The sequence below is a fragment of the Xiphophorus maculatus genome, chromosome 12 (assembly GCF_002775205.1).
Source record: "Xiphophorus maculatus strain JP 163 A chromosome 12, X_maculatus-5.0-male, whole genome shotgun sequence".
Taxonomy (NCBI): domain Eukaryota; kingdom Metazoa; phylum Chordata; class Actinopteri; order Cyprinodontiformes; family Poeciliidae; genus Xiphophorus; species Xiphophorus maculatus.
Window position 1 is genome coordinate 17,582,226 of NC_036454.1, and position 24,109 is coordinate 17,606,334.

At 41.1% G+C, this 24,109-nt stretch overlaps 1 protein-coding gene across 1 annotated transcript; it reads right to left on the reverse strand.

Annotated features, from left to right (window-relative positions):
• Positions 1 to 207: 207 nt before the first annotated feature.
• On the reverse strand, positions 208 to 22,248 carry rasl10a (RAS like family 10 member A). The gene is made up of 3 exons (XM_005794987.2): positions 21,251 to 22,248; positions 6,906 to 7,030; positions 208 to 4,235 (listed from the first exon to the last, which is right to left on the reverse strand). Exons 1-3 carry the CDS (start codon positions 21,464 to 21,466, stop codon positions 3,965 to 3,967), a joined length of 612 nt encoding a protein of 203 aa, XP_005795044.1. The 5' UTR covers positions 21,467 to 22,248; the 3' UTR covers positions 208 to 3,964.
• Between the last annotated feature and the right edge of the window lie 1,861 nt (positions 22,249 to 24,109).

Sequence of the window (24,109 nt, forward strand, 5' to 3'; positions counted from 1 at the left end):
ACAGAAGACATTTTTGTCAAGCTTTATGTATACAATCACATGTTATTACTTAGATTTAATCCACTACAGCCCCATGAAGAGGTCTAAAGCAGAATTAAGTTAGAAAAAATCATTAATTAATATGTTGCAAAGACTTTAATGAAAAACTTAGTCCAAATCAAGTAACAAAATTATCATCTAGTCTGCCTGACTAATAAAGACAGATATGCAAGGCACGTTTTCATCAGATATTTGTTGTCTCCCTTCTCTCTGGCTCCAGATAGCATTGCTTTACCACAAGATGGCATTGTTGTCATAATTATGCTTAATTTGTCATGATCATTGTAAATGATTGAGAAGTAATCCAAACAAGATTGCCATTCTCAAATGCATTTATTTATTCATCATATGTCAAAAAAGAAAAACAAAATACTCAGAGTACCAACACCTTAAAAATAAAGACAAGGTTTCAGATTGAAAAAACCGAAACAAACAGTAGCCCTTTTAATTCTGAAACACACACACACACACAAACTGATGGGAACTCATGCTACACACAGTTGCTTTCTCATTACTCTGCTACATATTTCTCTCAGTTTTTTGTACTACTACAAAAAATGCAACCATCTGGCCCCACTGAAGGATTAGCACTACATTTGGAGGAAATCATGAGCTTGTGCTCTCACATGCCTTTGAAAATGACAACATTCATACACTCAGCTGCTCACTGTGGAGCCAGGAAACCATGTAGTACAAAAAAAATAATTAAACACAAGATCACATTTTCACATCAGTGCAATTAAACCCTGACCTGTTGGATTTTTACCAACAATAGCATGCAAGATGATCCCTCTGGAGCTTTTCTTATATACAAATTGGTCGGTTGTGTTCTCAAAGTACCTACCTTGATCTAGTCAAAGGAAATAAGAGTTGCTCACAACATTGCCTTTTTGACGCTATTCCAATAGTGATGTTAAAGCTTTAGTAATGATCCATTTGCATCCTGGATGGTACATGTAGAAGCCACTGAGCTGTGTTTATGCACTTTTATAGGATGCAAGAGTGCATTGCACACGGATTACAGCGACTGCAAGAGGCATTTTCAATATGATATATTGGTGTGTAGTCGATTTAGGGCATCGCTGCAGGGGTTTATTGCTCCATTCAAATCCAAAGCATCAGCATCTGTTTCCCTATCTTGCTGTGTTTGTCCTTTACCTGCCTGAAAGTCAGTTATCAAACCGCCTCCCTTTGCCTTGGCTTGCCCTCTCCTTCACACATAGATACCTGCATACACTTTAACACCTACCATCATGGGGATGCCAACGTCCACTGAGGTCCAGAATTTTGGTCCCCACAAATCTGTCAGGGCCCACAATTAAAGTACATTAAGCACACACACATACACAATGCTAGCACAGGTTCTTATTTTATGCTCCTGCATGTCCCTAGTTTCAATATACTCTGCAGAAGCAGAGTCTGAGTGAGGGCAGACAGTAGTGTAAAGCCGCACAGTTTGTCATAATAAGGGACTGCAGTATTTTCAGCTGCAAGACAACCTTAAAACACCCTTGGTGGGGACGAACAACCTTTACCCTAATCTGTATCAGAGTCAGGGAAAGAATGTCTATTGCAGGCTAATTCATCAGACCTAAAATAAAATACCATCTAATCATATCTATGTACATTTTAAGAAAACCTTTCTAGAAGATTTAATTTACTGCAGCAATTCAATTAAAGCAGTGGAATTTGTACATTACATAGATTCACTACATTCCGTATGATATATTTCAAGCATTTAGTTTGGTCAATTTAGATGATTATAGTTTACATCAAATAGAAATCTAAACTTTTGCTTCTCAAAAAATGAGTTAAACTAAACAGCAATAAAAATTTATTTTCTAATACAGAAATGTTTTGGTGTGGTCATGATTGTTGTTCAACAAACAGTAACTGGAAAGTAAGCCGCAAAGGTTGGCTGTTCGTAGAACGCTGCACCCAAGCATTTAATGGAAAGTTGAGTGTAAAGAAAAAGCGTGTCTGAGAATGGTGCACAAGCCAAAGAAATATCTTTCAACTGTTGAGAATAAGTAATTCTGTGTTTTTCTTCTGTCTCTTTTAACTAGCTGCAAAGCTAAGGCTAAAGGAAATGACATGTTAGGAAACGCCTTCAAAGTTAAAGGAAGAGGATATGACACACTAGGGAACGCCGGCTAACGGAGGCTAACAAAGGAAGTTACCAACTGTTACTTGTTGCCATTTTGTCCTGCTAACTCCTAAAGGTAGCATGAAAAATGGACCAGCTATATTTTGGTATTAATAAATGGAATTCATGAATTCAACTCACTGACTCTTCTTCAACCTCGTACATCAAGAACTTAGCGTGGAGAACAGATAAATTCTCCACAGTCTTGAGAAGGTTGTAAAGTGAAGCCCATTCAAGAGTTCAGGAAAGATTCACAAGATGTAGACGGCAGTTGAAATTAATACCTCAAGAATCTCCAGTCATATATGCAAATATTCAGTATGTGAACTAAGACTCTTGTATCACGTGTCCAAAAGAAGAAAAACATATAAGCCCACTCCTGACAGAAGCATCCTGTCTAGTCCGAGTAGAAAGAGGACTAGACTGTTGCTCACTGATCCAAAGTCCTCTGTTTAGATGAAGGTAGATTTTGAAATTCATTCAAAAATTTAGGTTCCAGATTCTGGAGGAAGAGTTGAGAGGCAAAGAATCCAAGATGCTTGAAATTCAGTGTGAAGTTCCCAGAGGCAGTTATCATTATGGGGTGCCATGTCATCTGCTGGGGTTGGTCCACTGTGTTTACTTAAATCCAAAGTCAAAGTCATAATGTCCTATTCTGACATGCTTTATGGAGATAATTTCATTTTTCCGTAGGATTTGCCATTGGTATCACTGCTGAAAGTACAAATACCTGCTTAAATAATTAAAATGTGACCGACCTAAACCCCAAAGAAAAACTTCTGAGTATTGTTGACAAAAAGGTAAGAGACACAAGAACCAGCAATGCAGACAAGCTAAAGGTTACTATTAAAGCAACATGGACTTTCTCAACACCTTAGCAGAACCACATGCTGGTAACCTTGATGCCGTGTGACATTTATACTGTAATTTATGCACAAAGAACCCCAACTAAGCACTGAATGCCTGTACTATATAATATAGGGCATATTTTTCGTTAGATTGACATATCTGCATTAAAAATCTTTTCAATCAGTCTTGTGTACCGGTAATATTCAAACTTTCTTAAAAACTAAATTGTGTGTTTCCATTAACAGGGATCCATAATCCTCCAATTTGAAGAAAATAGATGCTTGAAATATATCAGTCTTTGTGTAATGAATCTTTGTGATAGATGAGTTTTCCTTCTTGAATTAAATCACCGAAACCAATAATCTTATTGATCATTTTCAGTGACGTGCACCTTTGTTTTTTCTTTATCTTTGTCTTCTTCTATTGTGGATTATTGGCCTTGTATCTCAAAGTAAATCCTAATGCGTCATATCTGTAGTTGTGCCTTTTCACCATCCTGAATATGACAAATCCAAAAGGAAGACTCAATAATATTGCTGCCTCTCTGGTTTTGAGTCTTACAAACACAGCTTTCATGCTGTCCGGCCCAGTTACAGACCTGATGTATGAGTCGTGTTACATTCGGAGACCCGGCCTGAAATGTTTAGCCTTCAGGCTGATGTGTGGAAACATAACTCTGTTGGATCTCAAGTTGCTGTTGCTTCTATCGGCTTCCTCCTTTCTACACAGGATTAGACTAGGAAGTGGTTAGATGAGCATGTGTGGAATTTCAGAGTCTGTTACAGCGCAGAGTCAAATAAACCTCATGAAAAATCAGCTCAGTTAAGCAGGAGGCCACGGGGTATTTTTCCAGCCATTACGATAAAGAGTACTTTTCTCCAGGGTCTGCTACACCACAGACATGAGAAGGGGTGGAGGAAGCTCTAGGGGTCACATGACTGTGCACCGATTCCTCTGTAGCGCCCCCTGCAGACGGGTGGAAGTATGGTTCTGGCGCATGCCCCGTGCCACGGCGATGCCCAGCAGCTCCTTGAAGAGCAGGACCACATGCCAGTTAAACTTGGCAGAGCACTCCACGTAGCCACACTTCCACGTCTTCTTCACCAGGACTGACACGGCCCTGCGGGGCATGAAGCGCTGCCTCTGCAGATCCCGCTTGTTACCCACCACTAGGATTGGCACCTCGCTGCTGCTGCCTTCCCTGAAGGAGAATGTGAAGTGGGAAAAAAGGAGGGGTTGGTTTCAAAAGGCACAGCTATCAGCTTGGTGTTTGTCAAACCTGTTGTCACTGTGTAGTGAGTGTGCGTGTGCCCATCTTCTGAGGTGTATGGGGGTGGAAAATTAGAGCACACACTGACTCAAGGGGCCTCCCTCTGCAGTAGGCCCCTTATGGTATTACTGGATATGAAAACATATGGCAAGCAAGGGCATACATTTGGGCCTTAAGATACAGTTGCAGTCAGACGTTTGAATTGACTCATATTCAGCATGGGGGTGGTTCCCAAAGATTTTCTGGGCCCCCCTATGGATTACAATAAAATTCCCCCCAAAAAGAAAACAAAATCAACTGGGCACACACATCATTCAACCAGACATAAACCTATATGCATATTTTGTTTTCAAACTCCACTAAAGCTTATTTCAAACTTCAGGTTGCAACAAAATACACTATAAACCATCTTTAAAGTGAAACACTTTCGTGTAAATTTTTTTTTCATTCATCCATACTGCTTCCCGTCCCTCCTACAATGGCACTGCACCCACCCTAGGGGGCGCGCCCCACACTTTGGGAACCACTGATTTAAGATAATTGCTTTAGTGTAAAATGATTATCCAACATAGAGCTTCTATGAACTTTAAGAACAACATTTAGAGGTTTTAATATATTTTATCACGTTGCAGACAGATTTCAATGCCATGTGCAAAGTCCTTGCATAAACTGGCGATTAATTTGAGCACTTTTGTCTTCAAGCACAGACCTGGTGTTTAAGCATAATCTAAAATATTGTGGTTTTCTTTTGGGAACTTTGTCTTGCTGGAACTCCCAGATGTGAAAACGTTCAATTATTTGATCTAAATTGTCTTTCTTTCACTTTTCAATGTTTTTCTGTTTCACTTTTCAGTAATATGCCTGTTTATTTTACTCCTGGCCCTGTTCAATCTGTTTACATTTTTAAGCTCTTGTAACCTGGCTACAATCCAGCAGCACAAAAGGCAAATACTTGTAAGATTTTTCCCAATCTTCAGATTTGGATCAATGTTTCGCACAAAAACAAACAAGACTAACAAGGTAATTTCATGCTGAAGATTACTGTATGTAAATGTCCGACCAAAGCTGGATTTTATAAATCTGAGTCCTGCAGCACAACCCAAAAGCTCTGTTGTAGGCTCTCAGGTCAAAACATTATTACTAGATTCTTATTGCTGGCTTAGGGATCCGTTGAGTCAGTCAAATAATAAAAATAGAGATTACTTAGAACAAATTGTATTTCAATGCAATAAAATTCTTTTGCATTGCTTAAGCTGGAGCTGTACACTTCATTCAAGTTAACAAATGGATTTGGAGCATTAGTGAAGTGAAATCCTCTGCAAGCTTTTAAATCAGATAATAAATCTTCTGCTAAAATGACTGCAAAGATTATGCAGAGGTAAAATCTTGCAAAAACTGCTGAATTATTAACTGATCTTTTCTTCTATTAATGAATAAAGATCTTTTTGTCCCGAATTGGGTGAAAATCTCTGACAATGATTCGCATGTTAGTGCATATTTCCACACCTGCTTTCACAGACCAATAGCTTGATGGAGTTGTTACAATTACATAAAAAGAGACAGATGCACAGTTCATTTTTCAAGCCCTGAGGCAGTGCTCAGTAATCTCACGTAAACTAAAAATCATCTCACAAATCATTGATTTCTCAGAGGGAGAGAAACAATCTACGTGAAAGTGTTTGGATTCATGTCTTCTTATGAAAACCATGTGGGAAGGGACCTGGCGCCATCAGAAGCTTCAGTGAACTAAAGGAAGGCTTCATGCTAGAGGGCTGCAGAAATAAAAGAGGAAATTCTGTGTTACTCTGGTTTTTAGCAGATTTTTGTAGAGCCAGATCATTTCAACCCAACATTTTGTTCTTTTGGAGCTACAGAGAGAGAAACCCTCGATACCTCCATTATTCATGAACTCCACACTGGGTTGGTCCCCGCCTGGCGCTTGGTGAGTCTCTTTCATTCTGACATGGGATCTGCGTCCTGTGAAAACACGCCTCTCCTGCTTGGGATTCCTCTTGCATACACCCTGCACGTTCCCTATAATGGGTTTCTGTCTCTGACCATAAACATGGAGGGGAGGATGGACTTTGTGGTGGCAGCTTGGTCATGTACTACACAGCAAACAAATGAAGTCCCTCTCTATATGGAAATATATTCAAGTGTGCCAGTGTTGTGAATAACAAAGCAGGTTTTCTTCTGATCCTTGATGTTCAGCCCTTTAGCCTCATGTATGTTGACACAAAGCCGTTCAGGAGACTTTGGATCTGTATTTTATCACCCTTGTTTTCACCCGTTGTTCCCTTCATGTCAAATAAAAGCAGAAATATCCCCCACATAATCTTCAAACTGCTGGTGCTGCCTTAGACAACGCTCGTGAAGAAGCGCTGCATCAAATGTCAAAACAAAGTCGCTCAGATTTCAAGGAGGATGGCGCTAAATTAAAAGATACCACCACAGAAAGAGTAAACGTATATCTGTTGCAACTGTTACACTAAAAAGCTTTGTTGCTGGTGCTTAATTGAGAGATGAGGCAGCTTTATTTAAGACATGAGCAATGAAGTGAAAAGGTTGTAGATCATGATGAGGGGAAACGTGCGAGTGTACCTGTTCTCCACTATCTGCTGTCTGATCATTTTCACGTATTCAAAGCTCTCCACACAACAGATGTCGTACACCAGGATGTAAGCGTTGGCGTTGCGGACGCCTCTGCAGCGCAGATCCAGCCATTCCTGAATGACAGAGAAAAACACAAAAATATGCCCAAAATTGACTTAAGAAAAAAACAGCTTAAATTTTAAAGTTTTATATATTACAATAAAAAAATACACACATACTGTAATTTTGTCAGTCAGTTGATGCTGTTTCTTTGTTTTAGATTTGTCTTTGTCATGAATTGGTTGTATTGGTGGTGGTGAGGATAGAGGCGGTGGACCCAGGTTATTGTGAGAAATGGTTATTTTAATGATGAGCAGGAAGGTGAACAGAAATCCAGGTAGCACAGGTGAATGATGAGGCTAAGAACTCAAACACACTGTTAGCACTGGGAAGGTACACGACTAATGACACAACAAGCAAATGACTAGGACCCGACAGGGATACACAGATACAGGTGGGATTAAACACACAAGGAAGATAATCAGGGGAAACAAGGGACAACTGTGGACAATCAAAGGGAAGACGGGACAACAAGGAACTAAATTAACACAGAGAAAACCAAATCCTCACAGTTTTAGCTAGTGGTAGGCTCACTTCTAGTAATTCGCTAGTGCGCTAATAACAGAGCTAATTTTACTTCTAGGGTTTTTGCTAGCTTTGAAAGCCCCTAGCACACCTAGCGTCCCCTAAATTAATTTTCTGGATAAATTCTGAAGTGCTAATTGACTTGGTTGTGTCGACTGACGTTCAATATCTATGTTGACGTTTTGGTTATTGACTTAGGCTAAGTCATTTTAACTTGGACGTTTATATTTATGCTCTTATTTTGAAGTCTACTTACGTAATGGTTCCTTGTCCTCTCCTCACAATAAACTTTATTGAGCAAGTGGGATTTACACAACAAACAAACAGCCTCTGCACTGTAACGCATCCCCACTGCATGATTCTGCCACCACTATGTCTCACCACGCATGTGGAGTGTTTCTGACAATGTGCTTTGTTAGTTTTCAACCAGACATTAATTTCCCTCCTACTTCAAACTACTTTAAGTAACTTCCGGTAGATCGCTGATTTATGTGGTTTGAAGATTCTTTGGGATTAGTCTGAAAAATGTTGAAATGGCTCAGAAAGTTTCTCTGTTTGCATTGTAAAAGCCGTGCATTATTGTTGTTGCAGCACCTCTCAGAAAATGCGGTTCACATGCTAGCACACCAGTGATTACAGTGGGCAGCTAACTGAAGAGCATGTGCTGCGTGTTCCTGTTATATTCTAAAGGCTCTTTGGCTCTTTATCACATTTTGCGTGCCTCTGCTGCAGGGAAGGTGAGCAGTGAATGAATTCCTGAATCTGACGCGACTCCCCGAGCTTTGCCTACTTCGTGTAAAGTCATTTGGTGATCACCGAGAAGAAAACGCCGCTTGGTTTCCTAGCTACACACATTCAAGGACGATGACCTATGTTAGACAGAACTAATCACTCTGAGTCAGTCAAGGGAAGAAAAAGCAACAGTTTTACTGTTTTCACTGCCATATCAGAATCTGTTGCCCATGGCACATTCAGCTTTGTAAAGAACAATGTCTTGTTTGATAATTAAAAGCACATTACAATAAAAACATTGTGATCCTCCTCACTTCTGTTCATGGTGCGTTTCCTCAAACTCTCATAAGTGTTGTGTTAAACCACGCCAACAGCCTCAACCGGCAGGCAATGAATTCATAAATATTTGATCTGATAAAAGAGGGAGCCAGAAACTTGAAGGAGAGGGGAAAGGGATCTTCTGGAGGAAAAAAAAAAAAAAACAAATGCTGAAAATAAAAGAAATAAAAATAAAAACAAGGAGAAGCCTGAGAGAATGCTGAAAAGATGAAAAAGGCAGAATGATCAAGGGATGAACAAGACAGAGAGTCACCACCAGCTCTGCTTTAATAGCGGCTTGGCTTTCTGAGACTGCCGTGGGCTCAGATGAAACTCATCTATGTTTAATTTAGCTTACCATGCTGTGGATGCAGTGGGAACCGTACAGGAAACAATCATTTCAGCTACTCTAATACAATTACTGGAAAGGAGCTTTAGGATTTCATCAGTCAGCATGGTGGTGCCGTGGTTAGCAGCACTGTTGGCAGTAATCTGATTGGGGGGTTCAAATCTCAGCCTTTCTGTGCCTGTTCCCTCTGTGAAAGCACAGGTCTGCCCAGTTTCCTTCCACCGACCAATGACATGCATGTTAGGTTAACTGGCCTCTAAAAATGCATTTAGAAATGACGTTCTGAATGCGTGGTTGTTTGCCCTGGAGTGTCTCTATGTTGCCCTGGGATTTACAGCCGGCTTGTGCAGAGTGAACCCCATCTCCCCCCAGTGACCGCTGGAAACAGGCACCAGCTGTCCTGTGAACCTGCTGCAAGCATGAAGCAAGCACAGAAAATGGGCGAATGGATTTCATCACTGAGTAAGTGCTTTAGTTTTCTGTTTTCAACACCAATTTCATAATATTTTACTCACGATTATATTCTATGTAAGGTTCAATCTTGTTATTTACATTGCAGCTCAACAAAATTGTTCAGAAACACAGGAGAACGTTTGCTTCTGAGCCTTTTCCATGCACTAAATGTATTGCTAATGGAAAAATGTGTTCCTTGAAAGACTGATGATCTTATTATGATTTTATTACTGGTCTGCATTGTTACGCTCTCGAAAAATTATATCTTCTTAATACTGCACATTGCTCTTAAATTAAACTGAAGAATTAATTCAGAAAAAATTGGAAGCACTGGAAGTGTTGGGAATGTTGGTCTGTCTCACATCTTTGGCAGATCTGGATCTAGGTTTTCCTCCTAATAGTCGATCTGTGAGAGACAGTGAAGCAAAACTGACTCAGCATGTCATAACAACAAAGTTGTTTTAAACAACAAAGTCTTAGCAAGTGGTACTATTTTTACCCAGAACAGTTTGGTGTGAAGAGACACAGCAGGGAAGCTTTGATCAACTTATTCTTGGTGTATAAAAACTTTCACGTCTTTCTACGTGTTTTGAAAGGTAACTGATTGGTAAGAAAAAGTTACTTCTACTTGCTCTGTGGCAATACTTTGCATGTTTTTCTAATCCTTTCGACAAATAAACAGAGAGGCAACTTTCTGGGATGGCTACAGGGAAAAGTATTGCTTGTGAGAGAGAGAGAGGACCTTGTCCTGGTTTGGACTTTTGGATGTTTCATTGACAAACATTTTAATAATGATTTCCAACAACACTGGCAAATAGAATTTCACAAATAACTACTTTTAAACAATAAAGCAAATTATTTGTTTAAAACACCTTACTGCAATGATTTTTTTTATTGCAGTAAAACCATCTGAAAATGCATCAAAATCCAATTTTAAAGTAGAATAAATTTTTTTCAGAGGAATAAATACTCCAAGATTTTATTTTTATTTTTTTCAAATCTCAATTGTTAAAATTGTTGGCACCACTGCTGTTAAGATCTTGTGCAACCTTTGTTTTCCAGTATGGCAGCACTTAGTCTTCTCCTGTAACAATTCACTACGTTGGATCATTCAGAGGGGGGGTCTTTGACCTTTCCTCTTTGTGAAATCTCTCCCCGCATATAAAAACTCTTCAGCTTGTTGTAAACGTTTTCTACAGGATTTAAGTCCAGGGGCCGAGATGGGCAAGGAAGAAATGTTTTGGATGTCATCATTTTCCTGTTAAAAGACAAAATACTGACCAATTTAGATGATGAGATTTGTAGAGGAGGCATACAGATGATTTAAAATCTCCAGGCATTTTCAATGAGTAAGCAAGGTTCCCATTGTCTGACCTGCAGCATCACAAATCATCCACTGTATCTAACAGTGGGCATGAAACGCTTTTTTCTCATAAGCAGCATTCACTTTGTTTGAGCGTTCATCACTGAAAGTTTCCTCTAAGTTTCTCCATCTCTAATTTGGCAAACTACACGTTTGTTTTTTCTAACATGTAAGAGGAACCTGATGACTTGGTGATGCCGCTTTTTGCTGCAGTTCTCTAACACAGAGGTGGAGGAATCCTTTTACATTTACATTGGGATTTATTTCTAATGCCGCAATGAGACACATTTTTAACAGGTGTGGCAATAAATCTGGAAGCAATATATAAAGTGTAGGTCTTTGAAAGAGAACGGCGAGAGGAGAGAGATTATAATCCATTCATAATCACAGTCTCTGCTGAAATACTGCCTTGATTTTGAAAGCTGCTCAGATTAAATGTGTTTAGTGGTTGCTGGATGATACACTTTAATTCATCTCAGATTATTCAACCTTCTTTTGTTGTATAATATTGGCTTTCAATAGCATATATCAAAATATCAAAATGCAGACTGTCTGACATGCTATAAATGATAAGCTGATAAGACCAACATGTGTGACACTAAAACACAAATTGATTTGATGTTGATTGATGCTGCTCTCTGTAGTTTTGCTCCTTTCCACCAGAACTTGAATTTAAAACGGAGAAATTTAATCACACACAAAAATGTCTTTTTCATGCCAGCATGCTGCTCCTCCCACGCATGCAGCTGATAATTTATGACAGCGTAAGATAAGGGAAAAAGGCGATGATCAGCGTGGTGATGTTACTGATAATGTCAGCATGCTGGTGAGAATGAATTTGCCTTCATTGGGCCTGGAAGAAGTTATTTATGGGTCCGTGTCAACAGGAAGAAACAGTCTCACATGAGTGGGATGGTAATGAGGCTGATGAGACGTGGAGGAGAGACGTACGGAAGTACTGCAGGCAAAACGGGGAAGAGGACGGTGAGAAAACAGGTGTAAATATGACGATTTCTCTTTCCAAGACATTTAGCACCATTAAGAAGTGACTCAGGGTAGAGGCAGATATTACTGCTGCCATCTGCCCCCCCTGCTGACCTTGGGACCCTAAAAGAGCATGAGGTCACACAACAAATAGATCAGTTCCATGACTACTAAGAAAAACCTAAATATTTGTCAAGCTTTGTTAAAAAACACATTTGTAGCTAATTTAAAAATATTCAGTTGCTTGTGTCTGAGTTGGTAAAATATTCTACTGCAATTCACTGTAGATGGTTTAACAGGTAATAGATTTTTTTTTTCCAGGGCGGATTCTGAAGAAGAATATTAAATATTATATATTTCTTTTTTTGTTCTGATGTCAGAGGGGAAACGTACTTAGATAGTCAGTTTAATGTTCCCATGGTGACATAATCTTTTCCATTTTATGATGCAGAATACGTGCTCAGTAAAGTTCCTGCTGGGGACAAAACTTCTGTACACGACTCTCAGACAGAAGACTCTCAAAAGTTGAATGAACAGTCTATAGATGGATAATATTTGGATAGTCATTGCTCTCCTGCCCATTTGAGTAGTTCAGCAGAAATACAACATTGTTCTTACCTTGTTTTTCTAAATAAAATATGTATTTGTGTTCTTTTAGGGATGAATTGCTCAGTAGTTGATTAGTGGACATTAGGCATGTCCAGTTAACTGTATGTACTGAAACTGTATGTGGAGTATGATTATGGGGAGTTGGTGAAATACTGACTAGTAAACACAAAGTGATACACAGGGCTTTAGGACAAATACGTGTTGATGGGAAACCTAACGGCAAAAAACACCTCAACAATGACCAGAGATACAGTAATGAAACACAAATGAAAAACAGTGACCCAGTTCCAGTGAGACAGCTGAACTCTCAGAACAAACCTTCCATATAAACATGAAACCAGCACCAACCAAGCCAAATGTTGGTGCTGTGGTTGTGATAGATGTTTGTTTTGCATCATACGCTACGCTAAGTCCATTCATTGTCTAAGCTTTGTATCCTTGTAGGGTTACGGGGAAGTGGTGTCTATCTTCAGCGGTCATCAGGAGAGGCAGGGTACACCCTGGACACGTCTCCGGGGCAACACAGACACACACAAAGCAAATAACCATGCAAACACACACACACCTGGGACAATTTAGAGACCAAGTTAATATTCACAATTTTTGGAATGTGGGAGGAAGCCAGAGTACCCAGAGAGAACCCATGCAGGCACAAGGAGAAGATGCAGACTTCATGCAGAAAAGCCACAGGCCAGAAGTCAAACCCAGAACTTTTTTGTTGCAAAGCAAAAGTTCTAACAACTCTTCTACTGTGTGGCCCACAACAAGTCCAGCTATTATTATTGTTATGTTCCTGCAAAGAGTGTTGTTTCTCTCCACAGGGCCAACATGCTCAGCATCTGTCAGTGACTGTCTTTTAACGTGTCGCTGTAAAACACATCTGGAGATCCCGAAAGACTTTGCCACCTGCTGAGAGAGCCCTACTGGAGCTGAAGGGACTATCTGTCTTTCCAAACCACACACTACAGTACCTTTACTGTTCTTTTGGCCAAAGTTAATTCTGTTTTTTTTTTTACTCTAAAATATTCGTCCAAAACATTTTTTTTCCTTAATTTATGTTTTAGAAATCTGAACAGGACCATAAAAAAACTATTTCCTGGACGATTTAGCAAATAGAAGATAACTATTAGGTAAGTCAGCCTCAATTACTTAATATTAGAAGTGATTATTCCCTCTATAATCTTTTGCAAACTGGTAGATGTTGATTATTTCAATAAATTAGAATCCAAACAGAATATAATTATTTTCACTTTTTGAGTGCTTTGTTTAATGCTTTGGAAAGGTCAAAAACTCTTCTTCAGATGATTTCACTTTATTGACATGTCATGAGGCTAATTTGACTTTTGCTAACATATGAAACTGATTGAGTTGTGGCTGCTAATGCCTTTTAAAAGTAGCAGCTAAATTATTTGAGACAGATGCTCTTGTGGCTAACCTAAGGGATTGTTTGGCTAAATTTTGGAAACCAGCAAGAACAGCAGAAGTGGGCAGAAGAGCAAAAAGCTGTAACAGAAAGTTTAAAATTAGTAGGATCAAAATAACCTGTTGTTCAATCAATATAATCCTTTATTGCCTCATTAGTCACCTGTAAAATAAGTTGTGTTAAATGTGAGAATCACCACAAACTGGAGCAGCAATGGGGGACACGGTGTTGCTGAACAAAAATGTATTTCTGCTTTTGGCCTCATGCAACCTCACGTCGGCTCTGAGGTTGCAAATATCGAAGTCCCAGTGTAACTTTAATAGAATCCAAAGCTATTTCAATCCCCATTTTGTTGTGTTTCTCAGGTAAACAATGCATATTTTCTGCCCTTAGCAACGCATTTCATCACAGCTCAATCCTAATTGAGGCAGCTGAAGATATGAGATGCACACGGCGGCCGCTTTCAGTTGCAGCCTCACATCTCGTGGCCTAAAAATAGCAGCTTGTGTTCTCATCTCGTATCTCTTTGTCATCCAAATCCTGGTTTTAAATGCGGAGGTGGAGCTTGAGAGCAACACTACGTCTGCAGAGCCAAGCAAGAAACAGAGCAAATAAACAAAAACCAAGTGCTGGAGCATGTATACCGCTGATGAGCATAAAGCAAAACATCAGGGTGTGTGTGTGTGTGTGTGCCGATGTGCGTACGAGAGAGCGTTGAGCATGCTTGTGGGATGAGAGAGTGCGGAGTGTGACAGCAAAGTGTGGCCCCACTGTCTGCATCCTTCAATCGGCCTTCTAACCAGTGCGGAAAAAGAGCATCTCATCCTTCGCTCCTCAAGACCCAAACAGAACGTGTCTCCCTGACAACAGCGGGCCCTGGTCAGTCTCCAGCATGCAAAGACAAAAGCTGTTGCATCTCTGAGTATCAGGACGGGCGAAGAAGAAGAGCGGCCGTTAATGGTATGTGTGTTTGTGACGGATAATGCTGGAGCACCGGGTGTATCGTGGTGGGGAAAGGCTGATGAGCAATTAGAGACGTGTCATGAAAAGGCCACAGCGCCTGACTAGCACATAAAATCTATTACAGGCCCCACAGGTGAAATTTCAATTAATCAATGATGACCTACAGTTGGAGAATCATTAAAGATGGCAGGATATATCACTCCTCAGTGTCTTTGCCTCTTTGGAGACAGAGTAAAATATTTTTTTGGAGTACTATGATGTGTTACAGAAAGCTGAAGTGATCTTGGAAAGGATTGGTTTGCACATGAAGCTGCTGTCAGGATTGTAAATCTGGGATCAGTCTGGCTTTGTCCAAATCTTATGTAATCCACTTATCATCTTCAGTCTCATTCATTTGCATGTCTTTCTCTTTTAGCACATGGATGATACAGAAGGATGGAAAAAATATACATATACATGTTTTAGTTTAGTTTCCCTGGAGGTTTCATGAAAATCTATTACAAACTCTAGAACTAAGAGTAATGACAAGTGAATGATCCAGGTCTACTCTTTTTGATTAACACTCTGTAAGGGGAGTAAATGTGATTTTCATTTTAACTTATTGATACTTACTTAATGCTTTAAAAAGAGAAAAGTACCTGGGCTTGTGCTATATGAAAAACACAATAACAAAGTACTTTGCACAAGTATCCACAACCAACAACTGCAAAGGATTGTATGGGATTTTATGTGATAGAGCGAAACCATGTAACACATAATTATGAAGTGGAAGAAAAAGTTTTACAAATAAAATCATTTAAATGAGTCAGTATTTTAAGTTCATCTCCTTCCACTGTGATAACATTTCATAGAGCAACATGTGGCTCTGTGGATGTTCTTTAATGACTCTTAGAAACTTTGAAAATAATACAGAACCAACTAGACGCAGGTTTCAGCAGTTTTTGATATTTTGATGGCATAATAACATTGCATTGCTACAACAGAAGGATACTAAATGTAATGCTTATATTAGACTTATTTTTCTTGCTGTTGGAAAATACAATATGTTCTTTTTTCCAATAATTTTCCACTCATATCAACATTTCATACAGCACACTGCATCAAAGGTGGACTCAGAAGAGACTGAGGTTATGAATGGCTCTTTGGAGTGTAAAGTGACCCTTGACCTAAGCAATCAGACTGAGTCCAGACTCTGAAGGAGCAGCAGAGATTTACAGCTCAGACGGGAGAAACAGTCCCCAGGACAACTATTAGTCCTGAACTACACAAAACTTTCCTTCATGAAAGAGTGGAAAAAAAAAAGTTCAGAGGAAAATGTTGTTTTCTGGTGTTAGAAGGACAAACAAGCTGGTCAGAGTTAATGGGAAAATGGACAGAACTAAATCAGGACAATCCGGGAAGAAAACCTCTCAGAGGGTGAAAATTATTCAAGACTGAGACTTGAAAACTAATGTTCACAGATGCTCTCCATCTAATCTGGATCCACATCCATCTCCCCACTTCATCCATTCTAACGCAGCCCTGGACAAAAACACCTCTGTTCGCTGGACACACCTGCCCACACTGTAACATCACCACATCCAACACCTCATCCAGCACAACTGCTCTCTGGGCCAGGCAAGATGACGCCTGGTCCTGGTGTTATAGGTCATCTAGAACACTGACCACACTGATGTAATCAGTTTCAAATGGTCTGTCGTGACACTTGGGCGCCTCTCACCCTTAAATGTGCCAGGAGTTGAGGGGCGCTCATCATTCTGTGCTGCACTGTACACAAGGAAGCAGTCATCAGTGTGGGATGTGGCCAAAGGACGTCCACTTCGGAGACTCTCCCAGTTTCTCTCTCTTACAACAGGCTGACGGCACTTTGTGGCATTCTAAGCTCAGTTGTTATTTCCATCTGAGATGATGTGAAAACGTGAACAACTTGATGAGGAGGTCTGCTTAAGTACCAGCTCTGATTGAACCAGGAAATGTATTAGTTGATTCATGGATCAAACGCCTGTTGTCAGTTTTACTATTCATTGCAAATGAGAGCAGCAAGTTGTGTGAAAAGTACTGAAAATTTGAATAGTTGGACATTAAGTTACAATAGTACATTTTAGGGTCATCCTAACGTTTCCCTCAAAAGCCGAATCTCCTTATCTTTTTGTGGGTAGTGTGTTTATATATGAAGTAGAGCAAATTCTGGAAAGATGCTGATGGATTAATGCTCTGCATGGAGTTCTGACCCACCTGCAACAAAAACACAACACAGACAAACCGGGATGAAAACAAACTTTTTCTGGTAGAAACATAGTCACACTGCTCAGTCTGTGGGAAGCATGGCAGCTTGCAAAAGAAAGCAGAAACTATAGATATCAAAACTTTGCTGAGCTGTTTCCCATGCAGAGGGTTACGAAACAGAAGACAAAGATTATCGTAAAAAAAAAACAAAAAAAAACTTTTGCGTCCTTTCAGCTTTTAGATAACTTGTGAATCTCTCCACAGATGGGTACATATTCCAAGTGCTTCCACAAAAGTCCAAACGACACAACGTGTTACATAAAATGCTCTAATTTCTGCACAGTTCACACAGTGAGCATTTAGAGAGATAACTGAGAAACTGCCCAGAGAGGAGCGAGAGAGAGAGGAGAGGGAGCATCGTCAGTGGGTGGAAGTCATGGAGATATGGCACAAAGAAAGAAAAAAAAAAACAATAAGAGACAGAATAAGACAAGACCCATCATGCTGAATGCTCTATCAAGCTTAAATCCATCTGACACCACATCCGATGGCCGCACTGTGACAGCTGTCCTCTGGAAGCTATCAGCAGCAAACAGGCATTCTGCGAAGCAAACAGATCTCAGTAAAATAACAGAAATCAGGGACTATAGCAAGCATGAAAGTCTGGTGGAAACTGGGTCACAAGTAGCCTTTTAAAAACAATCTGAGATGATGAAAATCGGCCAGGCTGCATCAGCATGGAGGCGTACTGACTCAACGCATCCTTCGGCTTATTCATCACAAATTTCAGAGGACAGATTACTCCTCGCCTGGTCACTGTTACTCTGATGGTGTCCATTAAGCTCTTTAGAAAATGTCTAATTGACTGCAGCCACTCAGACCTCCATCGGTGGTCTATTCCCTGCAGTATTGTAACTGGGAACGGTGCTTTAATTCAATTTGCTACATGCTGCGAGTAAATTTCAATCACTGTTCTTTGTGCTGCTCGGTATACCCACAGCCCCTGATTCGGGTTACGTGTCTCCGCTGATGGGGTCAATGCAGACAGACACAGTGACTCAGACTTGCTGCCCAGTCAGTGCTCTGCCTGTGACCAGAGGACATCAACAAAGTGAGGACAAGCAGGACACAACAGGAGCAGAGAGCAGACTTTTCCAGGTCCGTTCCTCTGCAAATAAAACCCCACCGATCTGTCTGACAAAAATGTGACAGTAGCCCTCAGTTGATGTTCTCAAAAGCGACCCGGTAACACTGATGCGCCAAAAGCTTGTTGACGCGACTCAACCTTTAGGGACAGTTCAACCCTAAGAGACTCATCTCGTCTTACTCCTGCTTTCTGTTCACATTCACCTTCGTGTTCTCCGAGCGGCAACATTTAGCAGAACGAATCGTTATAAAATGTCCCTGTTGGTGGCACACAGGGGACATCTGACCTCTTATCACCTTTTGATGAAACATTAGGTGTGGAAGAAAAGCTGTAATTGTGACAGGTGGATTGCTCAGGGCCCCTCTGCCAGCCCACACGCCGCCAGCTGCTCGTCTGTTGGATAACCACAGCTTTTCTTGCAGGAACTGTCAGTGAAGCTGCGAGAAAAGAGGACATTTTCTGCTGCAGTAATTGCCAGGTTGGTGTGCTGACCTGGGAGATTTTCTCTGATGAAAGTCATCGCAGACAAGAGTCGGACAGACCCTGCAAACGACGCAGACGGGATGTGATCTTTGGTGCAAGGTTAAGACACACTTGACTGGCTATTAGAGAGAGTTAATGATATGTCCACATCCATGTGTAAAGTTAGGCAAGGTCACCTCTACAGTAGCTGGAGGTGTGGTGCCAATTTATGTTTAACCTCTAAGACTTCTTAAAAAATAAAAAAATCCACATCAAACCAATGAAATTGTAACCTAAATCTACTCAGGTGTAATTTAATCTCACTCTAAATCCAGCTGTTCTGTGAAGGCCTCAAAGGTTTGTTGGAGGACAAACAGCATCATGGAGGAACACATCAGACGGCTCAGACGTAAAGCAGCGGAGATGTTTAAAGCAGTATCAGGTTATGCAACAATATTCCAGGCTTTCAATATCTGTCAGTGCACTAAAAATCCTCATGTGAAAACGGAAAGAGTGTTGCACAACTGCAAGATACAGCCACCCACCTACACTGATAAGTAGAGCATAATTCACAGCCAAGAAGCTCATGGTCATTCTGGAGGATCTGCAGAGAACCGAAGCGAAGGTGGCAGAGTGTGTTGACAGTACAACGATCAATAGCGCTCTCCGGATATTTGGCCTTAACGGTGGAGTGACAATGCTGGAAAAAAAAGCTCAAAGAACTTTCATTTGTAGTTTTCCACAAGTCAGGTAGAGGACATAGCAAAGACGTTCTGGCCAGATGAGACTTAAATCAAACTCTTTCACCTCACCGTGCCCACTCTGAGACATGGAGGTGGCAGCGTCATAGTAGAATCCGTGGTGACGCTTCTCTTCTGTAGAGACAGGTCGTGCCAGAGTTGACAGGAACAAGGATGAAGCTAAGCTTCTGAAAATCACTGAAGAAATCTGGTTGATTCTTGAAACGTTGAGTTTTAGGCCTTGGTTCACCTTCTACCAGGACAACGGCCCTAAACGTACAGCCACAGCTACAGTAAAACTGCTTATTAACACGTAATCTGGTGGCACCGTGATCCAGTCAAAGTCAAACTACAAGATACTGAATCAGGTGGGTTGAAATCAAATGCACAACACACTTTTCAGATTTTATTTGTAAACCGTTTTGGAAAACATAACCTTATTTGTTTTTATCTTGATGTTTATTCGCCTTTTTTTTTTTTTGTTTGCTTGCTTGTTTTTTTAAGCAACATCCTAATGAAACAAAGTAAAGTTTGTGGACGAAAACCGACAGTGAAAATGTTCAGGAGGTATTAAACTTTTGCAAAGCACTGTATGTATGGAGAATAACAAAGAAATGTTTAATGGTTATTTGAAGTCTGATTTTGACACATAAAGCGGGTTTCTCTCTAAGCTGTCTAAATTCCTCCAAATTCCCTCTTTGTGTTTCCACACTAGAGGAACGGCGGCACAAAGACGGGATTTAAGACTTGGAGGATTGGTGCTCAGGATTTCTTTTTTTAAATGCCCAGTAAAACTAATTCAAGTTATTGAAACTTCACAATCTATGTTCTGAAATTTTAATGTTTTGGGGTTTTTTTCAATCAAAAAATAAGTACCAAAACGTCACTGGAAATAGCTGCGACAGGCAATATTTTAAATACACTCATTTGAGTGATTGAAAGGAGAAACTTTAAAGGACATTCAGTTGTTTTTAAAATGTCTAAGTAAAGCAAAACGCAGAAAGATACAGAGAGCCTCCTCTCGACGTATCCCTTCATTCAAACGTGTCTTCTACTAATCAGAGGTAGCAGATGACCCCTGACCATGGATAAAAGGCCAGTCTGCTCTGTCTTTTCACAGAGAGTTTAAATAGATGCAGCAGCAACATCATATCATCAGCTCATCTGACTGCACCTGACTCTGAGTGCCGCCGTATTGTAGGCAGAAATCGACCAAAGACAATCTAGTGATTGATTTAAAAAATTTATAATTTTCTCATGAGGGGTGTAGTTTACAAAGTGATGCTCCAAGGCTTTAAGTCAGTCTCCATAGCAACAAGTAAAGGCATCTGATAGTGAAAAGGGGATAAATAAGGTTCTTATTTTGTCATCTGGCTGTAGCTGCCAGGAGATGCTGATTAGTTAATCAAGATTTGAGTTTAAAAAAGGGAATGTGTGTGTGTGTGTCTGTGGGCGTCTGTGTGTGTGGGGGGGGGGGGGGGTGCGTGCGTGTGTGTGTCTGTGGGCGTGGGTGGGCATGTGTGTGTGTGTGCGTGCGTGTGTGTCGCCTTGTTTTTAATACAGTTTGAGGATTATTTTCCTAACAAATTCTACCTTGTAGGGACCAACTGCTCCTTATGGGGCCCAAAGCCAGGACCCCAAAAGAAGTCCTGCTGTTTTTGTGTTAGGGTTTGGCTTTAGGACTAAGGTATAAATTGAGTTTAGATTAGGATTAGGGGTTAGGAACACACTGGAAATGGTTAGATTTAGGGTAAAGGTCAGCCCAAATGAATGAAAAATGAATGAGAATCAATGTGAAGTCCTTGTGAGACAAAGAAAGACATACTGTGTATAAATGTGTGTTTGCTTGTGTATTTAATCATGGATTGTATGATCTATTTTGCGAGGTGAAAGTAGAATCATTTAGGGGTTAAACATCTGCTAAAAGTGAGCCACATTACCTGACTGGCACTTGCTGGGAAGGAGGAGATTGGCGGGACGTCCAAAACCTTTAACTCATACATGTTCCCGTTCAGAATGACCGAGGGTCTGTATACATATCTGCTCCTGGTCGGCGTGTACGCCTCCGAGAAATCGTTATAGATGAACTGGCGGATTATAGAAGTTTTGCCCACTCCGGGAGCACCGATCACTGCGATACTCAGCGTCTCCACCATTCCTGGAGCCCGGATTCAGCACCATGGACAGCGACAGCGGCAGATGCGTACCGTCCAGTAAACACAGCTGGATCCCCCGCTGCTGCTGCTGCTGCTGCTGCTGCTGCTGCTGCAGCCTCTAAATCACCTTAGGTAGCCTCGGCAGCGAGCGACAGAACCGACAAATCATCCAAAGCGAGGAAACTTCATCTCCCAGGTGGGAGCGACAAGAGATTGTCACAAATACAGGCTCAAGCATGATCGCGCAAACGGAGGGAAAGGGGTCTTCGTCGCCTCTGAGGGAGAAACTCTTGTTGTTGTTTTTTTGTTTTTTCAGGGGGCATCCCCGGAGAGGAAGCAGAAAAGTCCGTCCTTGCTGTCTCCACTCGGACATAATCTCATCCACGCTCGGCTCCGACCTTGCCAAGACGCGCAGGAGCTCTCCGCGCAATCATTGATTGCCTCCTCTGCACCTCTCGCTCATTTTCCCCAGCGCTGCACCACCGCCTGCGCGCTCCTCCATGGCAGCGGGGGAGGGAGGGGAGGGAAGGCGCACGGCCGCGGGGACTAGTACAGAGGCTCTCCACGTGTTCTGCAATGGCATTAAACCTCGGAGTCTTCTCGCCTTCCGCTGCACAAGAGAGGGAGGGGAACGATCATCACAGTTGACAGAGGTGCGTCTGCTGTAAAGGCATCTAGAGTGCGATCAGGAGCGCTGTGCGTCTGCCGTTGGAGAGACAGGAGCTCCGCGCCTCCCACCCCCTCTCTCTCTAACATCACTAATATCCCCTGCACTGCTCATCCAATAGGATCAGGTCGTGCGCAAAACGCGTGTGAAAGCGTGGTGTTCCCATAACGCCGCGGAATACACGGTAAAGGAGCAGGCCACACACACACACACACACACACACACCCACACACACACACACACACACACACACACACACACACACACACACACACACACATAACTCCCACACCCCCACACCCCAACATCCAGCACCATACATCAACAAGGCGCGGGGGTCATGCAGGCTGAACATCACATCTCTGGGTGACCTATTAGCTGCTGGATGGGGTCTGGAGGTTGGGCTCTCGGTCAATGCCTGGCATCAATCACAGCCTGGTGACAGCTCCACTCAGTGGATCAGTCTGGAAAAAAAAAACAAAAAAAACATCACGTGTCTCTAAGTGACTGGAGATGAGCTTCTGACAGGAGCAAAGTGCAAAACTTTGCTCCTGTCAGAGTTTTCTTTGGTGATTAAACCAGAGCTGGTGTTTGTCATTTCTGTAGCAGAGGTATAAACTGATAGCTGTGAAAAGGCCTGCAGAGCTTGTAAACAATTTGCAGTATTTTCCCTCATTGTGGGCCTGAATTAAATACACATGTTGAGTTTTTGAACTACTTCTGGAAAACTGGACATTTTCAAAACAAGGACTGACTGCAAAGGTTTGAAGAATTTGTTGTAAACTTTTGTTCTAACAAACTAAGTTTCAGCTGTCTTGTTGAGTTGAATAATATGGAGCCCGTCCACCTTTATTTATGTCATCCACTTTGTTCTTTCCCACAGCATAATGCGTCCGCCGCCATGCTTGCCTGTTAGTAGAAGTGTCCACCGTTTCAAAACCTCATATTAAGTTCTCAGAACTTTCTTCTCGTCTTCCCATTTGGGAGCAAATCTCTCTCTCTTTTTCTCATCTGAGCATAAAGCCACTCACCAGAAGGCATCGATTGTACATCTTTGCAGGTGCAACTTCTATTTAAACTCAAAAGCAGCTTCTTTCTTAGTTCAAATCCTAAGAAAGTCCACCATGATGTGAAGCTCGCAACACTGAGGACAGTCACACTACTGGCTCACCGCAGGCTTGTGCTCCGAGGTTCATAGATTGCTCCTCAACAACGTCATAAATATTGGTTGCTCTGGAGTAAAACAGTTTGGCAAGTGACAACCAATTTCTGAACTCATCTGAGTTGTTAGTTCATCAATAAACACTGAAGGGATCAAATGCAGCCTTTAAATACTCAAACTTAACCTGCCATTCATGCTGATGATGAGTGGATGGAAACATTTTATCTTCAACATTTTATCTGTAGTTATCTATGGGAACAAATAAAAAATATACACATTCATTACCTTGACATAACTCTTAAAAATCTCCTCGTTTCTGTTTATAGCATCCAAAAAAAAAAGCTCTTTTAAACATAATAGCTTTCTTTAAAGAACTATTTATGTCATTAAACTTTCAATCCCAACAACAGAATAGCATAACAGCATAGCAGGAAACATGTAACCATTTTCTCTTGTCAAAGCTCAAACTATGTGGACAGGACTGCCTCAGCTGCAACAGACTCCTGATCCCAGCGTTTCATACTCAGATTTCTGACTTTCATTTCTTCAACTCAGATGTGCATAAATAGTATAAAATATCATCTGGTGTTCTCTGCTCTCACCACGAACACACACCTGCTAATGTCAGTGCAGTGTATCATAAAACATTTAAAAAGTGTTTAAATGGCTGCTGGGAGTAAACTCAGAATGACAGGAGGGGCGATGTGCTACTTTGCAGCTTTTAGAGTTCAAGCATCAGAAACACTGGACTATCCTTCTGGTTCTCACCAACACTACTGAATAAACCCATACAGAAGGATAAAAACAAGGATTT

Excerpts from the sequence above, each read along its gene's own strand:
- rasl10a (XM_005794987.2), bottom strand. The coding sequence starts at position 21,466 with ATGGTGGAGACGCTGAGTATCGCAGTGATCGGTGCTCCCGGAGTGGGC. Across the intron at positions 7,031-21,250 it reads TCCCAGCAAGTGCCAGTCAG|GAATGGCTGGATCTGCGCTG; the intron begins GTAATGTGGCTC and ends TCTGTCATTCAG. Across the intron at positions 4,236-6,905 it reads CAGCAGATAGTGGAGAACAG|GGAAGGCAGCAGCAGCGAGG; the intron begins GTACACTCGCAC and ends ATTCTCCTTCAG.